We start from the raw sequence: 14231 nt of genomic DNA on the forward strand, positions 1-14231 counted from the left end.
CTCCATTTACATTTGCCATAAATATTATTGTTGTCCTAAGCCTTTCTATGTGTTTTCTCTGCTTCACCAGACATTATACTAGAGGAATTATACATTTTCATTGCTCTCAATTGAGGCAACTGCTTTAATACCTTGATTTGAGTCATCAGGATACAAATATCTTGATTTCTATTGAGTCCAAGTCACATGAATTAGATTAGTGCTGTCATACCTCTCTGGGGAAGTTGGCTGTTTCATTCCTTTCTGTGCCAACACAAGTTGCATTCCCAAGACATGGCAGAATTTTATTGCATCCCTTCAGCATGGTAAGTCTGATGCAACATGGCAGCACCCCATTTACTGAGTAGATAAAAGCCAATTAACTCTGTGTTACACATGAGAGGGGGTGAGAGGATGGCTATGGCCTGACTGCTACCCCTGAAAGAATTTCTCAAGTGTGGTCATGGTCACTCTTTTTGTCAGGAACAGCTCTGCTTTTCCCCTTCATGTGGCTGGGTTCATGTGCATGGCAAGAAAAACTATAGAAAATTTCCACATAACAGCTGATTGTGGAAAAATTAATTTAGGTTCTTGCCTGTATAACCCTACTGCCTCTGCCAAAGAAAACCACTACAAGGAGTACTAGGAATAGGCTCCCAATCACTACAGGACATAAAGCAGTGTGCTGAGTCCATTGTTTTATGGCCTTAGCCAGCTGTTAAATGGCTGATTTCCTAACAGGAAGAAGTTTGGGGTTTATTTGTGAAGCATTAGATTACTTTTCATAATCTGTAGACTACTCTGTGCTCATACTTCCTAAAGTACTATATGCTGTGCATTTCTTTCCTACAGTGCCAAGAAGTTCTGTAAAAGACTGGTCATTTTACCTTTTGAAAACATGAGAAGAAAATACCATGACTGAAATTGTTACCCAGAAAGCCATTTTGTCCATTTTCATGAAAATTTTGACTACAGAACCGAAATTAAAGTCATTCTGAGGAAAATCAAGAAAACAGGATCAAGACACATAGCAAGGAAAAACAAAGGTAAATAGGGGTAAGCATTGGAGGACTGTCAACATACAAGACAAGATTTATGGAGATGAGGGCTTGGCACTGCCACAAATTGCAACCATTTTCTATGCTAAGTAATTATGATGACATGAAGGTTGTGATAACTAAACAAGCTTCACTGTTAAAAACGATGGAGTTGTAGTGGTTATTGATATAATCTGAGTTTAAGTTTTAGCAGACAAGAGCTTCCTTAAGTAAAGACGTGGTACAACCCTTCTTTCCACTGTGAATTGGAAATAAGAATTGAAAAATCTCTCTTTTAACATGGTAAAGTATAGAACTGTAAAAGACACTGTCTGCCAAAGAGAAATAAGATGAAAATCAACTGTGCCTTGAAGCCAGGAAAATTGTTTTTCTGTTGCAGTTTTTGCCATGAAACATAAGAAGAGTACTTGACATCCAAAATTTCATACTCCTTTACATCTCATGACCATAGCAACAAGGCGTTCCCAACATGTAGGAATGAATACCTACATCCATTTGACATTTAAAATTAATGGAAGCTGATGGCTGGGGATGGAGGGGTGTACTACATTGCAATTCATTCTCTTGGGGTTTTTTCCATTCTAGGAGGTACTGTTTACCTTTCTCAAACAGTGTATGAATGAATAGAGGCATTAAGAGAAAAATTAAGAGAAAAAAGTAAATTCTTGCCCACCTTCTGATCTATGGAATTAAAGATTCCCTAGCCTACAATGGAAGGCTACAATGGCACAGCTCATGTGGGCAATAACAGCTTTGGTGTGACCTTCACAGCCGGAAGACAAGTGAGGGAAACTGGGCTGAAATAACCTTAAAATGGCTGGAGTTTTAAAAATAAGTCAATCAAATAAGGAAAATACATGCAGAAGCAATGCTTCCCTTTACATGAACAATGGTTGAATCTCAAGGGAGTCTACACATGTATTTTTAAAGTAAAACATCTTCTGATTAAAAATATTCATGACAAAGCTTATTCAGTAGAATGCATAATGAAGAAGTACCTAAAAGAGAAATAACTCTAGTTTCATGCTAGCTTGTTTTGTTAAATTTTAAGCAGTTTCAATAGAAACTTAAAGCCTTTAACATAATTTTAAATATGGTTTATATACAAAGAGTTTTGTTAGAATGAGCAGAAATTTCTATTACACCTTTTAGAAAAAAATGTAGAGTAGGTTATCTGCTAATATCTTGTTGGAAAAAGATCATTTCTGTGACACGAATGTCCCTAATATATCCTCAACTCAGATCCTTTATCAACTCTGCTGACTTCCAGAGTGTTAGACAGTTCCATACTTTCTACAGCCATCAAGAAACATCAATAGGGGTGTAGGGAAAAGAAAAAAAGTCATTACTTTTTTTCAATACAGGTAGAAGAGAAGAAGAAAAGAAATTTAAAATTTTATTTTTAACCATTAAATATACCTGACTAGAAAAGTTTTACCAAGCTTGCCTGCTCCTATTCCTTTTCAAGCAAACCAGTTTCCCCAAAGTTTTTTTCACTTCCTGCTGTCAGTAAACAGGAAGTCTTCATGATTGTTTTCACTTCTGTGAGCCTATGTGGGAACTTTAGCTTCCACTTTCTTTTTCTGAAAGCATTGCCAAAACAACTTTTAAAAAACATCTAAAAAAAACAAAGAAAAAAACTGTCTCTAAAGTAAAAAAATACTGAAAATTTACCATGATGGCAGTTTAAGCAGGCTTCTGCATGGATCTCTGACATCGTTTAGCACTACTCCTCCATGCTTTTGTGAATCTTGTTACACAAGCACATATTTTCTAAGGCTCCTGAGAATAATTGTTAAAAAAATCAACATATCTTTTCAGTTAGTTTTTTAGGCATTTCAAGGTTATTTCAAGGATCCTCTTGTTTTCCCTGTTTTTATGGGGAAAAGTGTATTAAAATTTATCACATTGTTTCTTATCAAGCTGTTTATTATTACATCAAGGCAGTGAAAAATAAGTTTATTTGCAAGGAAAAACAGGGTGAAATGATAACAGTGGCAAAGGCCATAAACAAATAAACAGGGATAAAGCATAGGTCATGCAAATATTTCCAGGGGAGCAAGAACCTAATATATAAATACAGTTGGGAACTCTAGAACTATACTTTACTTTTTGTTACACTGCCTTTAGTCTCAAGATTATATTTTGAAAGCAAAAAAAATGCTATTGGAACTGAATTTTTCACTTCCAAAAATTACTTATCAATGTAATTGAACTGTAACAAAGCATTCAATAATTACAGTGACTGGACAAATGTGACTGACAAATGTGTTTAGTCAAGAGAATTTAATTTAAGCTGTTAGTTAAACACTATACTATTGTAAAGGAATGGTTTTTAAAAAAAAAACTAATTTACAAACCTCTTTTTCCACCAGATCAAAAGTACCAATGTAAACTGTGTACAAATATCCAGCTGTTAGCTGAAATTTCAGGCAAAGCTGCCTGATCTAGGACCTGCAAAACCCAAGCCACACATCACTCATAGACATGGATTTCTACCTACTCAACTCAGAAGCTGTCTCCAGTTCACCTTTACAGGCTTAACATGTATTTAAAAATTATCTTTACAAAGGCAGATCTTCATTGAGATTTAACTATACTTGTCTTCTTGCAGGATCTGCTCTTTATATTTATTTCTATATGAAGTGGGGTCACATTCTCAATATTTATAATAAATAAAATGTACTGTATATTGCCTTGTTTGTTAAGGATAATACAAATCTAATCTTTATTCACAAATAAGAAAAATTATAGCATACACTTAATGTCCAGAAGAAGTACATGCAGACAAGTTAAATGACAGGCACAGAAAATAACATTTCCTACTCAGCATCTGTATAGAAAATTTAACTGTACAACTGAATGATTTAAAATTTTTAAGCTAGACTGAAGTGTGGGTCGAGATATACTTCTAACAGTTAAATGATACTACTGTAAAAATATATTTAAAATGCTGGTATTCAAATGTTATGACCGAGTTCTGCTTTTGTGTTTTAATTTCTGTTGAAAAAATCCAGTCTAATGCTTTACTCTGGAGAGTATGTCGAGCTTTGGATGACTCCAAGCCTCTTCCTTAAATCATATTTTTTGTGGTAAGGATCCTGCAAAGCCTCTGGTCTTTCTGTAAACCCCAAGTGAGTTTGCTAAGTGGAAAATTCAGGAAAAAACTGAGTGACACAGAATAAACAGCAAGTTATAGTTTTCCAAAGTGTATCCAGAAACCTTCCCATATTTGCCTGAATATAATCCTGACATAGTCATCATAGTGAAATATTTCATCATGTGATGTAAAATCATTACAGATAAGCAGTCATGACAACATTAATTAAAAAAAAGAAACTAAAGAAAAACAATTCTCTGCAATTCTTCAATATGGAATTACCAATGCTTCTTTTATATCAACTGGCTAATATTTTTTTTAATAAGTGAGTCTGACTACATGGTAGCCTTCTATCAAACTATTAGTGCTTAACAAAAGAAGATATTAATTTCTGTGGAAAAGGTAAATTTAGCAGGTGAGAAGTAAAAAAATGAAAATGAAAAAAGTGAAAATTATTTTAGTAACTATTTGCGTGCCTCTTATTAGTACTTAACATGATATATGGTACACATAACTTGGAGAAAATCAATTTTGCATTAATCTCTAGTTGGAGGCATCTCAGATTTGTAGAACAGTGGATAATATTCAATAAGTTAGGAACAGTCTCTTCTCCAGCAGCAAATGGGATAGCAAAAGCCACAAATTCTTGCATATTATCCTTGCATGCCTCCGCCAAACACTGGTTAAATAACTATCCCAAACACTGATTCAAAAACTATGCCAAACACTGATGCAATGATCATCAGTGATCATCAGTGACCCTAACCATCACAAATGACTGAGGCACTCCCCAGAGCAGCTTGGCTGCCTGGCTAACCAGCAGAGGCCTGGTTATCTGTCCACAGTGCAGGTGTTGGCCAAGCTGAGCAGCCACAGGAGTCAGTGGGGCACTGCCCTGCCATGTGAGTCACCTACAAGCTGGTTACTGCCTGGCTCACCAGGCTGCCAAAGCACAAACAGGTAGGGCTGCCTTCCCTCTGAACTGCGCCCGCCTGTCGGCTCTCAGACAGCTCAGCCCTGATGTCAGTCACCTTCCATCTCATTCTGCACTCTCTGTACTTTTCCCCCATCAGCAAAATAGAATTCCCTTTTCTTACCAGATCTCATTCAATCACATCAGGCCAATTTGGCTTGTCTAGAAGCCTAGCAGACCAGATAATTTGGGAACTATGAGACCAAATCCCATCAGTGAGGTAAACAGAATCATGTACTCATACGAAGATAAAATAGTTTGGGTTGGAAAGAACCTATAAGGACCATTGAGCCCAAACCTCCCTGCAATAAGCAGGGACATCTTCAACCTAATTGGTTTGCAGCTAGGGATGGGACTTCTATCACCTCTGTGGGTGATCTTTTCCAGTGTTTCACCAATCTCACACTAAAAAAAATTTCCCACATAGCCAGTCTAAATCTTCCTTCTCTTAATTTAAAACCCCTTATCCTATCACTACAGTCCTATTAAAAAGTCTGTCACCATCAAACACACTTGAAACTTAACACCCTGGGATGTTGAGGACAGAGTGTCAAGACTTGACCAACCTTCAGAGTAATACCTTTCGTGGCTCAGTCATGTAGGAATCCCCAGTAGTACTAATGGAGACTTGGAGCATGTGATGAACAAAAACAGAGCTCTGAAGGAAAGGTGAAGGACACGAAAGCCCACACAGTTCTACCTCATCCTGCCAGTCACAGGGGAGGCAGCTACAGGAGAGAGCCTACCTTGAGAGTTGATACCTGTCTGCATGACTGACCTCACAGAGTGAGCTTTAGCCTTCACAACAACATGGCCCTTTGGGAGCAGTGAGGATGCATGGACAGAGATGGGATCCAACTGATGAGGTTATTTAGTTTGTTGGTGTGGCTGTGGGATCCAGGATGATTTTGCCTGAAAGCTAATATAAAAAAAATTAAAGCTTAGCCACTTCTATTCAGAGATGACTCTGACAGCGCTAGAACAAGGGAGGGTCCACAAGCAGATTAGGAGGAGCAGAGCTACCCCATCCCTAGCAGAGCAACCTTTACTTATACTGGATGAGATCTTATCTGCTTATGGCCTGATCTCCTACAGCTTTGTCTCCAGGGGTTGAGGTCACACAAACCCATGCCAACAGCATGGGGTCAGAATGCCAGCTGAAGGGCTTAGCTGCTGAGGGAGCACTTGAGAAGACTTGTTTTATTGTGAATTCTTGATTGGGTTTGACAGCTGATCCCAACTGCAGCCTTTCCTTCAGTTGAGGTACCCTGCTCCATCCAGATGCCAGATTTCATGATCATTATTAGGGCAGGAAACAGAGACACACAGGAATATGTGCAAACAGTAGCCTAACTTTCATAGGAAGCAAGGCAAAAATCTGCTACTCTGAGAAAACTCATTCTGGCTAGGAATTGTTTATTAACAAAAATGTACATCAAAACTAGTTGCAAATAAAATAATAGAGAAATGGCTCTTTTCAGTGTGGAGAGGGTTTTTAAACTAGGACAAAATTTTACATGCCACTTCTCAATGTCCTGTCGTGTCCATGCAAGACCTATTCAATATTGTCATGAACAGCCTGGGTAACAAAATGGCAGAGATGATATGAAAAGAGAAAAAATCAAATATTTATGCTAAACTGAGGGGCCACAATCAAAATTCTTGAAATTCAGCAAGAGGAACAACAGTGCTAATAGGGAAATACCAAATGTATGGATACTTTTGAGTAGTAACTGTCTAGAATAGGGATCTAGTATCAAGAATTCATATGTTGTTGATTAAAAACAAACAAACACATTCAGAGAGGGGTAAGACTGGAAATACTCGTTTGCTGGTTTTGAGGTGATGAGGCTGGTTAGAGACACGTGAGAACTGCTCTTTGGGCTCTACACTTAATAAATAGTGTTGTGAAATTAGCAGAAGTACAGAGGAGAAAAAAAATAGAAGGCAAACATCTGACAAGTGCTCAGAATTTTTCATGTGGAAAAGATAGATATGTTTAGAGTATATAAATGAGCTCCTTCCACTTTCTAGTGTTGTTTGGGGTGGGGTTGGGGGGGGCGTTACACATCCACAGTAGACAGGATTTTTGTTTTCTTAAAAAAAAGCTTCATTTTGGGTTTCAGGTCATGAAATATGACAACAGGATTTGGCACAATAAGCTTTATTGAAGATTTTTACAAGTAAGTTGGATGCACACCTGTTAGAAGCCATGTAGATCAATGTTGTCCAAGCTGTTGACCACAAATAAAATCCTCTATAAAGTTAAAAGACAGACACCTTTTACTCCCATTCCACCAGAGAGCCAGAAGAGGAGTAAAATGTCAGTTTATATGAAAAATGTGCCAATAGCTCTTGAACAGTACCCCCAGCCCACAAAGAGCCGAGCTGAAGGGAATCCCAAAGCATCACCAGCATGACCTGACTGGAGCGTCCTGCCACATTTACCTTTGGCATCTGGTGTAGCCTCAGCATGGCTGTGATACGTGAGCCAGGCTGCCTTTGACTGCCCATGTCCAAAGGTCAGGGTACACCAGACACCTCATGAAGCAGCTGAGACTATGGAAGACCTTGAAGCCTCTTCCAGCTTACCAATCCCATGTGAGCTCTAAGAAATTAAAGTCCTAAACACCAGCTGTGAATTTTGGTTACTCCCCTGGTTCATTGCTTTCAGTTCAGTGAGGAAAGACAGAAACAGAAAGGGAAAATACCCTTTCAGGTCAGAACACATGTGATGAAGATACACTTCTACCAAACAGATCATTGCTGGCTATTCTCAGAGGGTTTATGCTTTGGGCCTCTCAGTTTAGGAAGGACATTGAGGTGCTGGAGCTGGTCCAAGGAAGGGCTACGAGTCTGGATTATCAATCCCGTGAGGAGCGGCTGAGGGAGCTGGGGTTTAGCCTGGCCAAAAAAGAGGCTCAGGGCTGACATCAGTCCTTACAACTCCCTGAAAGGAGGTTACAACCAGCGGAGGGTCGGCTGCCTCTCCCGGCGACCAGCGACAGCATGACAGGACACAGTGTCAAACTGTACCAGGGGAAATTGAGGTTGGAGACTAGGAAGAACTTTTTCACAGAAAGGGTGCTTAGACACTGGGATGGGCTACCAAGGGAGGAGGGGAAGTCACGGTCCCTGGTAAAGAAAGACTGGATGTGGCACTCAGTGCGCCAGTCTAGCTGACACGGTGGTGTTTGGTCACGGGTAGGGCTCTAGGACCCCAGGGTTCTTTCCCAGCCCGATGAGCTCGGCACGCAGGGGTGGCATCTCCCCAAAGGCCCCCGGCCCGGAGCCGCCGCCACCGCCCTCAGTCCCGCGGGGCGGGGGCCGAGGCTCCGCCCTGCGTGCGGCGGGAGGCGGCGGAGCGCCTCAGCATTTCCGGGTCGGAGGCGGGGCGGCGTGAGGGGGCGGGCGCTGACGTCGCCGGAGGGTCCGGGGGCCGCTCGGCGCCTGTTTATTGTTCTCGCCGCCGCCGCCGCGTTCCGGCTTTCCCGGCGCCTGCGGGGCCGCGGTGGGAGGGAGCGAGGGAGGGCGGACAGCAGGACCGGGCGAGCAGAGCCCCTCCGCCAGCGGCGGCGCGGGGGCGGAGGTAGGAGGGAGCGAGCGGGCGGAGGCGCCGCCCGGGGGCCGTTAACCCGTTTCCGCCTCTCCGCAGCGCGAGCCCGGGCGGCGAGCGCGCGCGTCACGCCGGAGCGAGAGCGGGACAGCCCGGGAGCGGCAGCCCGGGAGCGGCCATGGCCTACGCGTACCTCTTCAAGTACATCATCATCGGAGACACAGGTGGGTGAGCCCGGCCCGGGCCGCGACGGAGCGGGGCCGGACACGGAGAGGAAGGCCCGGCTCCCCGCGCCCATTTCCGCAGTGTTGGCAGTGCCGCCGACGTGGTGGCTCCGCGCGAGGAAGAGGCGGTGTCTCCCCCCCGCCTCTGCGCCGGGCCCCGCCCGCGGCCTCGGCCTTGTCTCCCGACAGCTTTGGGCCGCTGGCAGCCGCCTCCGGGCCTGGCGGACGGGCCGCGGGCAGCTCGGGCTGTGTCACGGCCTCGGCTGCGGCGGCAGAGCGGGCCCGCCGAGAGGGAGAAGGCGCTGTCACAGCGAAACCTAGACCTGGGTAGTGCCCGTGGTTTGCAGCCTTGTGGTAGCGAGGCCGCACTCCTCCCCGCAGTTTTGTGATGAGTTTCTGTCTCATTGCTGCGAGGTACCTTCAGCTCGGGCTGCAAGGATGCTCTTTCCAGTCTCGGCTGGAGCTGCTGTAACAAATTGTGTGAAGACACGCTGTCAAAGCAGAATTAAAAGCATTGGCTCTTCCAGTCTAATTTATAGGGACCTCTTTTTTATGTGTATGTATGTACACACGCCACTGCTTTTCCACATGTTTCATGTCATTTTTTAAAAACGTATTGACTCATAGAATATCAGGGGATTGGACTGGGGCTTAAAGATGATCTACTCACAACCTCCCCCCCAGTATGGGCAGGAACAGCTCCCACTAGATCACATTGCTCAAGGCCCCATCCAACCTAGCCTTGAACATTTCTCAAAAACTTACTCCATTCTATTTGTTATTGGCTGCTGTGTGACAAATAATAGTGCTTACAAATGCAGAGCCATATGCTGATAGGAATTGCTGCTTGAGTCTCCTTTGCCAATATGTTTTATGCTTCTTTGGCCTAGTATGGATGGGAGTAGCATACTTTGATCAAACTATTGTCAGGACAAGGTAGCTAACTTAGTTGACCGTTGTGCCTGTGTATTGTGTGTTTTCCTTGTTTTCCTCATACCTGCCTAAATGCCTTCTCTAGTAAGTTTGATGACACACCTGTTTTTTAGGTGTTATTCTGAAGGTGCCTTCATACTTCAGACCTATGAACCAAATTATCTGTTGGTGGAGTATAATTATACGTTGTAGTTGCATTACACATGAGGTTGTTAAGTACACTGGGTGCAACTACTATGTGACTTTGATCTGCTTTTTAAATGTACATTTAAACTCTGAAAGCTTTTTTAGGATTCTGCAGTAGCAGATGTAATACAGATGAATTGTTAGAAATATATCACACCTGTAATGGCCATGTTGGAAGCCTTAGGCTGTAGATGATAACTGAAAATTTTGCAGAGTGTTCGCTTGAGTGCCAGTTCATCAAGCCAGGACAGGACAACAGGATATTACCTGTGCAAATTCAGGAGAAGGAAGAAGAGGTTTGTCAGGCTGGGGTGATGCAAGATGGTAGAGCACAGTTCAGAATGACAGTTCAGAACAGGTAGCCAATTCTGGTGCATCTCTAAAAACTGTAGTCACTAAAGTGGTAGACAGCAGCTTACAGTTGCTTTGGTATATTGATTGTATACTGATTAAATTTTTACAAAGAAATATCCTTAGTGTAATGGTCTGTACTGCACTCTTGAATTTGAGTTGCTTGAAATGTGAAATACAGAATGGATGTGTCATTTCTGAAGTTGTTGCAGCTGCTTAAGGGCCAAATATCAGAAGAGTAAGAGACAGGAAACACAGAGAGGAAAACAGCTCACAGTTTCGTTGTTGGCTTTTTGGTTAGTTTTTTGTTTTTTTTTAATTCTTGTGGCTTGTATTCTTGAGTTGCTACAGGAAGCTAATTAAAGCTACTGCAATGATTATTTTTGAAGTGAATTGAATATGTCAGTAGTGGTAAGTTGGTTTTGCTTTTATTTAGATCTCCTGTGAGCCTTTTAAGTATTCCAATAGAGTAAGTACTGAAGAGCCAATTTATGTTGTGCACAGTTGCCAAGATGGTGGTGGCAGTCTGGGTATTACTGCTCTTCCTCAGATGAAGGCCATTGAACTCAAACTTCTGACAGTGAAAATTAAGAGTGGATGGTGACTGTCCTCTTCAGTTCCCATGGTGGATTCCCACAGTGTGCCAGCCAGAGAAGATATGGCCTTGCAGACCATGTAGATTTAATAGCAATCAAGAAATTTGCTTCTGGTATTTGATTTAGAGTCTTTGGAAATGCCTCAGCTGCCTGGTGACTCAGCAGTTAGTTGTAAACAAACTGTAGGAGAAAACTAAGAGACTCAGCTGAGGACTGATGTTAACATTTAGCTCCTCTTTCAGCACTGAAAAACAAAGTAGGTTGTGCCATCCATAAGCAAACCAACGAAATCCCCCTGGAGTTACACAAGACACCCGTGTGCCTTCTCTGAATTGTGATTCCACATGCTTTCATTTGCTTAAACACAGGAATTCAGGATGATCTCAGTCTCTTAAAATGACAGCCACAGAAACTGACTGTGCAAGACTACCTTGTGCTCAACAGTTCTTGTCCCTTAGCGTTCCCTGTTTCATTGGTCATTGTCATTCACTGACTTCTTTTCTTTCTCTGGTACTTCAGCATGGTAGCTTTATGAACATGGAATTGCTCCTAGTCTGGTTCTTAACTGAGTTTTTTAATATATAAAAATGGCATTCTGTATAATTGGAACTGGTTTAGGATCTAGTTAGTTTTCTGTTATGGGAGAGACCTGAAATGGCATAGTTGTATTCCAGGTGCTAAAAAACATGGACATAAATCTGTGTTTTTACATTGTAGCAGTGGGGCCGGAGCTATGGAGTTTGAAGAGAAAAATACAAGTACTGTGTAATACTGAGTACTGTGAGAGTTTACCAGGAAAAATCCTCTGATTTGGCTATTTCCAAAGCATTGTAGGAGTTTGCAAATGAATTTAGAAGCATGAGTGGTGCATGCTGTATAGGGCTGTACCTCTGAGATCTTTGCCTTTATGGTTGATGGTCTTTGATTTTGATTGATGTCTTCATCCACTCTTCCCTATACATCCACCTTTGGCCACCAGTTGAAGTTGAGATGATCTTTGATCTGAGCTAGGATAAATCCTGTTGGCCTATGAGAATTGTCTGTTTGTGCAGTTGGTGGCTGAAAGTCTGTCGTTTTTTTTTTTCTATGTAATGGTAAAATCTTTACTTATATGTTTGTTAGCAGCAGTGTCCCATGTACATGCTGGTAATGAACTGGGAATGATAACAAGATTTCTGTGAAGATGACAGCTGGAATATTTTTTCAGAGTAATACACATTAATCATAATTTTCTTATATTACAGTGTGTTTGCTAGATTCCAGCAGAGAATGCTCCTGAACTTTAGGATACCTCAAGTACTAGTTTTGAAATGGTCACATTTCTTGCCACCAGCATAACTCGTCAGTTGCAGCCTATCTCAGTGTCTTTTTACGATCAGTGTTGCTGCATTTTCCATGAGCAAGTCCACCTGCTTTCTTAAATCTGTTACTGCAGCAACTCTGAGCTTTTTGCATAATGGACTTTCACTCACCTTTCAATTTCAGCAGGCAGTTGCTGCTCTTAGACCAAGAGTGTCTCTAAGTTACTCCTATTAGAAGGTGATGATGAAAGAAAATAGACTTGCTTGGTGATCTAATTCTCACTTTCTAGAGTAAAGTAAGCTGTCTAGTCAGCCATTTCACTTGTCTAGGAGACTTTCAAATGTTGAAATTAAGCAATCGAATTTACTTTCTTTTTCAATCCTCTTTGTGAAATACTTCTAATGTCTTTGCTCTGGAACAACAGTTGTTAGTAGCTAGTTATGTGTATGATTAGAGTCTTTTGCCCTTATTTTATCTAAGTATGTAGTAGTACTTCTTGGCTAAACTGGTTTTCATCTCACCAGATCTGATGTTAATATCCTGCAATAGCTCATGAACTTGTTTGTGCTGAAAACCAGAGGACTGATCTGTACTACTTACATCTTGCTTTGAGACCCTTTCAATTATGCTTTAATCCCAAAAGAGCAGATATTAGGTATTGTATAAGAACATCCTCTTAGCCTCTTAGAAGTTAACTAGAATTAACAAACTATGTCTATACAAAAGGTTTCATGAGGCTGCTGAAACAAGTGGCTGTGTGCACACTTGTACTAATTCTTAATACTTATTTTTTTAAAAGAAACCCCAGACACCTTGCCACTCAAAAACATCTAACCCAACCCCACCTCCAATTTCATCTAAAACCATGTTATTATGAACGGCTGGCAGTTTCTAACTTCATTTTCATGCAGAAAATGAAGTTTTTTTATAGACTCACATGTAGCTTAATTTTATTTGGAAATCATTTTTACTTACCTTTAAAACATATAGTTAGCAGTGGAGCAGTGCCATACAAACTGCAATATGGTAAAGCTGAACAGCTCCTTTAACTTTGTATGCCTGTGCTAATTGTTAGTAGAAAGGAAAAATTTACATCATTGGCTTTGAATATGCTATTGAAAATGTTGAAGTGTTGACACTAAATCAGCTGTAAAAGAGCCATTTTTATTACTTTTCCTGAAATTACATAGGCAGCATGAAGGATTTTAGAGGTTGTTTTTCTTCTGTTCTTGTCCATGCTTACATTTGTACGTGAGCTCCCTTTGCTCCGTATGTGACAGTTCGGAATGTTTTCATTTGTCCTTCCAATAAATGTAAATAAAGCTTTCCCACTTGATGGTAGAGTTCTGACTAAAACATAACTGACTGAGATGAGATTAAGAAAAATCCTTGCTTTAGGTTCATGTCTTACTATGCCTAGGCCCATGAAAAGATAATACTGCACTTTCCAGAGTTTGATAAAGCTGCTGTGGTTAAAAAGGGAGGAGAGAGGGAATGAATGGTAGCCTGTGATAAGAAAAGGGCTTATGAAACATCTGGAAGCTCTGCAGACTACTGGAAAGAACTAAAAGTATCTCATAAACCAGGTTAAAGGTATATATCTTGTGACATTTGTAATGTGTGATTACCTGGTTAAAATCAAAGTTAGTTTTAAAATCTGGGTTCCTATATGTATAATCTAGATAATAATCTATTTTTATATATTATATGTAATAATAATATATATAATCTTGCCCATTATTTGAAGCTGTGTTACCCTATTTTTAAGATTTATTTTTGTCTGTTTTTCTGAAGGAAGGTAAGAAAGCAAGAAGCTTGTTTCAGCTTGGTTGTTTTTGTGGCACTGGTTTCATGGACAGCCAAGCTGACACAGTTGGTTACATGTGAAAGAAGGAGTTCTTGCTCCCCTTACCTTGTGGTGACTGTGATAGTCTGCCATGATCTGGATCCACCCACTAATGCAGTAGAAAACT

The 14231-nt window shown here is 41.1% G+C and overlaps 1 protein-coding gene across 1 annotated transcript in view; it reads left to right on the top strand.

Moving 5' to 3' along the window:
- The first annotated feature begins 8599 nt into the window (after positions 1–8599).
- The window catches only part of RAB2A (RAB2A, member RAS oncogene family), a 42613-nt gene continuing 36981 nt past the window's right edge, over positions 8600–14231 (top strand). Inside the window, exon 1 of the mRNA XM_059466896.1 lies at positions 8600–8890. Within this exon, the coding sequence (XP_059322879.1) occupies positions 8845–8890 (46 nt within the window). The 5' untranslated portion in view covers positions 8600–8844. The remainder of the gene's footprint in view (positions 8891–14231) is intronic.

This window comes from Ammospiza nelsoni, chromosome 1 (assembly GCF_027579445.1).
Source record: "Ammospiza nelsoni isolate bAmmNel1 chromosome 1, bAmmNel1.pri, whole genome shotgun sequence".
NCBI lineage: Eukaryota > Metazoa > Chordata > Aves > Passeriformes > Passerellidae > Ammospiza > Ammospiza nelsoni.